At 42.2% G+C, this 9077-nt stretch overlaps 1 protein-coding gene across 2 annotated transcripts; it reads right to left on the bottom strand.

The window, feature by feature from the left end:
• Positions 1-1147: 1147 nt before the first annotated feature.
• ankmy1 (ankyrin repeat and MYND domain containing 1) lies at positions 1148-8629 on the bottom strand. Of its 2 annotated transcripts, none has more exons than XM_013911799.1 (20): positions 8202-8629; positions 7914-8060; positions 7653-7847; positions 7416-7460; positions 7094-7332; positions 6799-7015; positions 6533-6694; positions 6361-6416; positions 5715-6213; positions 5431-5609; positions 3920-4091; positions 3647-3787; positions 3451-3552; positions 3213-3320; positions 3002-3124; positions 2716-2817; positions 2354-2483; positions 2152-2218; positions 1855-2009; positions 1148-1636 (listed from the first exon to the last, which is right to left on the bottom strand). In XM_013911799.1, the coding sequence occupies exons 1-20, from the start codon at positions 8433-8435 to the stop codon at positions 1428-1430; spliced, it is 3282 nt and encodes a 1093-aa protein (XP_013767253.1). In that variant the 5' UTR covers positions 8436-8629; the 3' UTR covers positions 1148-1427. The 2 variants fall into 2 exon arrangements, with proteins under 2 accessions (XP_013767253.1, XP_005736988.1); XM_005736931.1 differs by having other exon boundaries at positions 5976-6213.
• Between the last annotated feature and the right edge of the window lie 448 nt (positions 8630-9077).

The raw sequence follows: 9077 nt of genomic DNA, 5'->3' as shown, positions 1-9077 counted from the left end.
CTTCTCTGAATACGTTTTCCTGCTTCTTGTTGAGGCTGAGGTGACTCTGGGTCACACCAGCCTGTTCCTGGTCCTTGTTTGTCCGTCCCTCTGACTCATCAGCGTATGATGTAAGAAACAAAGTACAGGCAGCAACCTCAGCCTACTGTAAACCTGCTGCTGATGAAAACCAGTCTAACAAGTAATTCAGCATGTACCATTACGAGCCTTTAATGAGCCTTTCTTTGCACAAATAGTCTGTGTTATGATGTTACTGGGAATGTCTGAATGATGCATCCAAACAGGGATTTTACAAAATGATTTTTTGAGTCTATTTATTTGATGTATCAAATGCAAAATAACCGACATGGTGAGTTATTTTGTGATTAAGATGTGACATAAAATTATATATTCAGATGCTGAAGAGAAGAGTCCATCCATTAGTTGGATCTCAGATTTAGGGATAACAGTGGAGTTTCTGTCCTATTCATGACACAATGGATGGTCTTGAGAGTGGGGAAAAAGAGCTGCTCCAGCTTTTGTTTTGTTTTTAACCCTCAGGATCATGATGATTTGTGATAGCAACACCTAAATAAAATCTAGTCAGGCTCTAAAGTGAGGAAGACATAACACTTATCTCCCCAGTCAGTAGGCATATATTACAACCTAAGGGTGGTGCTAAAGAAAAGTTACTTATAATGAAATATTCAGGGTTTGATTTTTTCCTATAGAAAGTTGTTCCATTAGTGTTGCGGTTCACAATTCAGGCTAATGCGTGAGAGATCCCCAGTTTGAAACCAGGAAGACACAAATCTAATGAGACACGAATTATTTGTGATGCTACTTTCACTGACAGTAAGGCGAGCCTTTAATACTTCATGAATGTATAAGTAAGAAGAACTGCGCAGACTGGCTAAGTGAAAAACAGAAGCTATCATCATATTCATTAGAATGACGTTAACTATAAAAATTTAATCTAAGGTCCATTTGCTGTTTTTTAAACTGTCATCTATACCCTTGTTCCTCATCATAGACTGAACTTTGATAGACCACATGTGGCATAACTGTCATGCTTCACCTTTCTCATGAAACACTCAGCCAGATATTATCATGGGAATGAAGAACATGAGCAAAAACATTTATTTTGACAAGACAGTGACCTCATTTTTTATATATTTTTTTTAAATTTTATTTAAACTTTTTCTCTTGAGCCGCAGGGACTGCACTTGACAATGACAAAGGTAATCTGATTCAACAGCACAAGTTAATAATAACACAATTTACAGTTAATGCTATTTTATATTGTAATCTGACAGCTACAAATATGAGAAATATTATGGCACAAATGCTGCCACCACCATTCAACCACATACAGTGATGTGATCTGAGTGCTTTGTTAAATTAGGTAGTCAATATTAGACATAATGAAACAGAAATGTTAATATCCATCAGTTGTGGCTGTAGTTTTCCCTCAGATTGAGTGGATTTTGGCTCTCCAACTTTTTCTCTGCCTTGCTCAACAGCTTTAGTTCTCTCTGGGATTTGAACTGGACACTCAGTGGCCTGGGGGCTGTTTTGGATTTCAAGATGGCAGACAAAGCCCTGGGACTTCGTTGGGTTTTTGACACAGCACTTTTCTGGGCACTGTCAACAGATGCTGGAAAGAAAGAAATACAGTATTTACATGCTCTATTCTTCCAAAACTGAATCAGCATTTCACAAATTCTCTGTATCATTAATTGTTCTCTAAACATCATTTTATTATTCAGATAAGTGATTCATATATTCAAAGCACTTGTGACAAACTGTCATCAAATATTTTAAGGCTGCTGAAGTTTGGCTCTAACTGTTGGAAGGAGGGTCTCTGACTCCCACCTGATACCTGGACGCTCTCTTTCTTGTGTCTTTCCTCCCAGGAGTTGAGCTTGCAGGCCCTGGAGCAGTAGGAGACCTTGTTGCAGCGCCTGCCCGGGGTCAGATTCATGGACACTGAGCGACCGCAGTGAAAGCAGAACTTTAACACTGGTTTCCTGAGAACAGGTTTACACGAAAAGAGTCACAAATAAGTTACTAGAAACTGACATTAGTTGAAGTAAAAGTTTAAATGACAGACAACAGGAAAAAGGAACTAGAGCAGCACCTTACTGTAGATGAATGTGAGTGTATGTGTACCTGTGCTCTTGTGTTTCCTCTGGTAGGCTTTTATTTCTGGCAAGAGCCTTGTTGGAGGAAAGGTCTCCTGCCAATCATGCAGTACAAATGCACGCACGCACACACGCATGGACACACACTCTATGATTTAGAGGCATATCAATAATAAAAGGACAAGTGCATTACACCAAGTATCCAGTGGAAGCTATTCTCTCTATATTACCAGTTTCCCTCTCAGCAGCAACCTGCCTCATCAAGTCTTCCATCTTGCTCAGCAGCTTTTGCCGTGCTTCGAATATTTTTCTCTCCCGAATGCTCAAAGCGTGGAAAGGAGTATAAGCAATATGTGAGTCCTAAATAGGAGCATAAAGGCAGACAGGAGTATAAATATATATATAAAAATAAAACTCTAAAAAGCCTTCTCACTCAGCCCCCGTGTATACCAGCATGGCCCTCCATGATTAACATAAAATACTGGATGAACCAGTAAGGTGCAGCACTGCCAGTACCTACAGCTGATAGTCACTGGACATTCTTCAGCAATTCACATTAGATTCATTCAATGTTGTATGGCTGGAGTGTTACCTGTTTGAAGGAGTAGCGTGCATAATCGACTGCAGTTCCAACAATGCCACACACTGTAACTGGCATCAAGATATCAGCTCCAGCCTTAGTTAACGTGTCCAACTAAACCAAACAAAAGCCGTACTGATGTTAGGAAAAACTTATTTTCTCTGAAAGCTGAACAAAAGTGACTCATTTGAAGTCATTAAGAACACATTTATCTTTGATCGCTGCACAAAAAAAGTACAAATGTTAATAAATTAATTTTTAAAAATTTTTCGTCGTCATTATGTGTTTGTGTGGGTACCAGCTTAATTCTGTGCCCAACTAAGTGGTAGTTGATGTTGGTGAGGGCACAAAGCGCGCTGCCCACCCTCCAGCCCAGGGGTAAGTTGAGATCTGCACCTCCATTCAACAGCTCGTCTACCGCCTAAACGAGGAACAACAAATAGTGTGGGACAAAGAGAGGTTTGGCTCTCACGTGCATGTGTGAGTGTGCATGCACAGCGAGGTCGTACCATATCATTGCCACTTGCTATAGCCAAGGAGAGAGGTGAGTGGCCGCTCCAGAGAAGGTCTGTACTGGCTCTGTGGGAGAGCAAGATGGCAACCACTTCACTGGCATTCTGGGAAGGAAAATAAAGGTGTTTTTTTACCTTAAATATTCATCAGTTCTCCGCACTTTGCTTTGATGCAGCAGTAACGTAATCATTAAATAGTGGTGCTGTGTTTAGCTGTGACTGTATGCATTCCGACCCTGTAGTCACTTTCTCTCTGGCAGGCAAAATGTAGAGCGGTGCGGCCTCCTTCTTTGAGATGTGGGCTGGTAGTTAGTGTTTCTGTGGCCTTTGTGGAAATCTATAACATATATAAGTACATAAAAAAGAAAAAAAAAGGTTAACTAACACAAACACATTTACCTCTAAAACCCAGGACTCTAAAACCTGCACACCTTGTCTGGTTCGTAGATCTCGTCCTGGTCGCACGCCCGTACGTCTGGGTCGGTGATGGCGTGCAGCAGCAGCTGTGTGATTCTGGGACCTGCTGGACCTGGCAGTGCTGCAGCTACATGCAGGGGATACAAGCCTTTCCTCTATACAAACAAGCAGACTTTCAGGTGAGTTTAATGTAGGTGCTTTTTTTTCTTTCTGTGTTTGTGGATTTTTTTTTTCTTTTGTGCCTGTACAAAATATTATTTAAATTTGCTTAAAAGTTGAGCTCCTGCCTCTGGTGGAAGAGGGATGTCAGTGCGAGCTCCGCACAGCAGCAGTTTCCTCACATTCTCGGTGTCAGCTGCCATAATGGCTAAAAAGAGCACGGGCATGGGGATCCTGGCTGCGTTGGGATCAGCTCCACGGTCCAACAACAGTTTCATGGTGCCCAAACGAATGCGGTGCCTGCTCAGACAGAACACACACAGGTTACTTACACTGATTAAACATAACATTATGGCCACCTGCCTACACATATGGAAAAGAAATAGTAAAAACATATATGATTTACTCATGAAAGTGGCCACTTTCTCATTACTTTCATTTTTTTTTAGTAAGTATACAAAACATACAAGTTTCATTATATAATTTTTCAAGGGATCTTATATGTGTTTTCACTCTTGTATGCTTTTCATACAAGTTTCATACAAGACAGATAAAAACTTTATAAGATTTATATATATCTTTTGCATATGGGTAATATTGTCCCGGTCCCCCTTTTACAGGCAAAACAGCTCTGACACATCGAGGCATGGACTCCACTAGACCCCTTAAGGTGTGCGATCTGTACCAAGATGTTAGCAACAGATCCTTTACCTCCTCTGTGTTGCTAGGTGAGGTTCCTATAGATCTGACTTGTTTGTATAGCACACCCCAAAGATGCTCGACTGAATTGAGATCTGACCTCCAACTTGTTGTGCTCCTTAAACCTTTCCTGGACCATTTTTGCTTTGTGGCAGGGTGTAGCCATCAGGGCGTACCGTTTCCATGAAAGGGTGTAAATGATCTGCAACAGTGTTTAGGTAGGTGGTACATGTCAAAGTAACATCCACATAAATGGCAGAACCCAAGACTTCCCAGCAGAGCACTACTCAAAGCATCATACTGTCTATGCCAGCTTGCCTTCTTCACATAGTGCAGCCAGGAGTTTTCCAGCTAAGCGACGCACACACAGAATAAATGTTCTTCTCATGCTCACGTGTCCATTGTTGGTATTTTCACCAAGGGTGAGCATGAGCACTCTGACTTATTTGCAACTTACTAGCAATAACTTTTTTGAGTACCTGGTCTGTTGGATCAGCATTTGCTCCCCACATGCATCACTGAACTTTGGCGACCCATGACCCTGATGCTGGTTCACCATGGTTCCTTCCTTAGCCCACTTTTGGTACATACTGACCACTGCAGACTGGGAACACCCCACAAGAGCCACATCTGACCCCATCCTCTAGCCAATAAACGTTTGTCAAATTGGCTCACTTCTCCTTACGCTTGTCCATTTTTCTGCTGCTAACAGATTAACTTTGAGGACAAAATGCTCTCTTTCTTCCTAAAATATCCCACCAACTAACAGGTATAATTAAAAGATAATCAGTGTTATTCAGTGCACCTTTCAGTAATCATAATGTTATGCCTGATGGATGTATATGCATGGTGAAACAGAACATCAGAGTGATCACTAGAGCCAGCAGCAAATTAAATACAAAATAAAAAGTAAATTGAGGCAGAAAGAAAAAGGACTGACTCTATTTTCATAGCAGCCATTTTGCGTACTGTCTCCTGCGTGCTGCAGAGCATGGAAACCCCTGTGCGACTCAGAGCTTCAGCAGCGAGCTGGATCATTTTGTCTGTGACTTGAATCTCGTAGCTTCTGAGACAACAGGTGGAGTCAAAGCTCTGTTTTGAGGTCAGATTTTTGCCGTGCTGCAAAGACAAACACATTAACAGTTGTGAGTGAACTAAACCAACTCATCAAACCAATCACAGAGAAGCATCACTCCGCATTACTCATGAACCCTTGCTTGCTACCTTAGCTTGAGCTCCCTTCCACTGCACGGTGCCCAGTTTAATGTGACCATCCAGCACTTGAATGGAGCGTTCTACAAAAGACACGTCCTCTTTTCCACTCTCATCGCTACCCTCTATATCCTCCACATCTTTCTCATCCTCCTCGCAACTCTCCTCTTCCAGGTGATCTGTGCTTAACTCGTTGGTCTCAGCAGACTCACCCTTTTTGTCTTTCTTGTCTCCCCTTTTAAATTCTCTTTCTGTATCTTCAACCTCACTTACTCCTCGTTCCCTTCTCTGATCATATCTGCTCTCCGTCTTTCTTTGCTTCCCTTTGTTCCTCATGCTTTCTGTCTCCTCACAGTGTCTGTCCTCTCTTTCCTCTGTCCTCGGCTCCCCCTGTGTGTGTTCAGCTTGTGCGACACAATCATTCAGTCCGACCCTGCGCTCAGAGAGGAGTTCACTGTCACTGGATGCTTTACGGTTGAGAAGTGAAATGTGTTCAGTTGGTTCTATTGATCTGAAAACACAAGAAATAAATACAGCAGTATTTTATCCAAAAATTCATAATCAGTTATGTTGTTTGGCTTCATTTAGCAATGTGTGTGAATATAAATTGTTAATAGTGAACAATGTGTGTGTGAAGGGACATTAGCTACAATCCTACTGGTCAGAGAGGTTGTTAATTAACGATGTGTCCATATTGAGGTCGACTTGGCTGATCTGGGAAAATAAATGTCAAGAAAAAGGGAAATTATCTGTGAGAAACCCATAGGTATCTGAGACGAGTTGAACTTTTGGTAAAACCCAAAGTCACGGTGCCTCGTGCTGGATCTTACTTGGTTTCTAGCAGGTGGTTCAGCTCCAGTGATGTGCAGAGATTGAAAAGGATAGTAGAGGACATGACACACAGCGAGGGCAGACATGCCTTCACAGTTCATCTTGTCAATATCAACACCCATGTCCAACAACAGGTGGATCACATCATTGTGGCAGTTTACCTGACAGAAACAGAACATGAGACATGAGACTACTTCAGATTTTAACCGCGGGCAAAATGTTAAACCTTTTATTTTGCTGTGTTCAAAAATTAGTAATGTGTTACGGTGGCAGCGATCAGAGCTGTGTGTCCGTGCGAATCTGCTACATCAGGGTAGACTAAACCAGTCTTGAGGATCTGTGATACAGCGTGCAGGTCTCCTTTGGAGGAGTGCTGGATAAGCAATTCTGAACTGACTTCCAAAGGCCCTTTAGGACCAAAACTGTCCCTGTTCATAGAGAGAACGGCTGCCGTGTCCCAGCCCACATTTTCAGCCTGCAGCCTGAGAGACAAACACATGAAGTTCCACGAATGTTGCAGACTCACAGATCTAATTGTCAGTGTTTGGACCCAGTCTGACCTGTGGTTGTGTATGTGAGCTTGAAGGCGGGCCTGTAATGGCATTGTGGACAGTGGGTCTCTTGCATAGCCTTGGTAAGGATGAGCGTCCGGCTCCCACAGCTTGCCATAAAAATGTCGATCCAGCTCTGTCCTTCGACCAGGGGGGAGTGGCAAGTGGTCCCCATCTGTTGAGTAACTCTCCATGCCAGGTGGATAGATGAAAATCTCATCTAACAGCACATCTCTGTCTTCATCCTCCTGAAGGTGATGAGGTGTTAACTGATCTGCGTCATATTAACTCAGAGAGCTCATCCAATTATTCATTAAAAGCTGTGACTTACCTCAGAGTGTGTCCTTTTTTGTTGCTGTAGACTACCAGAGATAGACTGAGGTGTGAGAAGGGTACATTTATGGTAAGTTTAGATGTACGCAGTAAAATATTAATCATCAGATTTTCTGATGTAAACACTATCTGTGTTACAGCTGTGAAAGGGCATGACACAGCATTAAGGACTGCTCTTATTTCTAGCCTCTTATTTCTTATTCATTATTATTACTGTAGGTGACACATCATGTACCTGAGTCGGGGATTTTGCAGTGACTGATGGATCCATGTAGGCAGAATATTCAGGAAAATTCTTCAGGCTAAATCTCTCTTCCAAAGGGGTACACAGCCTTAGCAGTTGGTCCTTGAGCCACAGACCCACATCCTCTCGCCCATCTGGATATTTGAGCACACCTGGACCAAACCTCTGATCCATGTGGTACAAGCCCTGAGAGGAGGGGAGAGGTGCGTTGTTTTATGATGTATCTATAATCTAAATAACGGTTCAGCTTACCTGAAAGACAGCTCCATCGGAGAACACTTGCTGACCATATCCCTCCCTTCTGTTGAGGTAGAACTTGCCAATGAACTTTTGGCCCGTGGGCCAGCAATACAGTCCATCTCCATGCTTGTAGTCTTTGTAGAAAGAGCCCTCATAGTACTACACCAAAGAAAACAACCCACGCGTGTATTTGTATCTAAATTACATTTAGCTTGGCTTTAAGGTGTTCACACCCTAAAAGCTAAGGGGTAGTAAATGCTCTGGTGAAATTGTTTAATTCTTTAATATGTCACACACTACCTCTCCATTTGTCCAGCTGTACCTTCCTTTGCCGTGTTTGAGGCCATTTATAGACTCTCCCTCATATTTGGAGCCGTCGGGCCACTCCTGCACACCGATTCCTTCTGATATCTCCCTCCCGACCCGAGCACCTCCGCGGTCGTTGCTTTGTCTAACTGACCCCGGTGTCGTAACCGGCTCCGCACCTCCTCGTCCCGCAGCCGGTGCCACACCTGTGAAGGTCGTCGACAGCATTTTACCCGCGTTCTCCCGAGTCCGGTTGAGGGCAGCGACAACTCACTTTAGCGACTAACTACAGTGTTTTTTTGGAAGCGACAACTTCAAGTCTCACAAGTCAGATTTGTGTTTTAACTTTGCAGTAAGCAACTGGTTGTCATGACAACAGCAGAGCTCGCGCAGGTGGAGAAGTGGGTTTCTCAATCTCACGCATGCGCAAGAAAGAAGGAAAACAAAAACATTTGCTCTGCTTGGTTGTACTTATGTAAAAATAAAGCAAATAAATACGTAAATAAATACATTTATTCTTATGAATCAATACACTTTTAATTTTTGGTTACAATGTGGTCAGTATTATTATCTTTGTTTACCAGGGGCGGTAAACCCACATATGCAGGTGTTACATATGGTTAAAAGGATTCAAGTGCAGTAAGTATACATGTTTCATATAAGTATCGTCTAAAACTTAATTATTTTCCGTAGCCCACCTAATTAACATTTTGGTTACAGAAAACATGTGAATTTTGATTTTATGTACTGTACAGCTTTTATAATAAATAAATATGTAGACCAAAAAATCCAGAAAGGTAAACAACATGGAACGGGTCATTTACAAACTCAAGTCTAACTTGTGTTTCACACTTTTTTGGTAGAAAAAAA

The sequence above is a fragment of the Pundamilia nyererei genome, unplaced genomic scaffold (genome assembly GCF_000239375.1).
Source record: "Pundamilia nyererei isolate P.nyererei 1_Seehausen unplaced genomic scaffold, PunNye1.0 scaffold00072, whole genome shotgun sequence".
Lineage (NCBI taxonomy): Eukaryota > Metazoa > Chordata > Actinopteri > Cichliformes > Cichlidae > Pundamilia > Pundamilia nyererei.
This window is presented reverse-complemented; position numbering and strand designations above follow the sequence as displayed.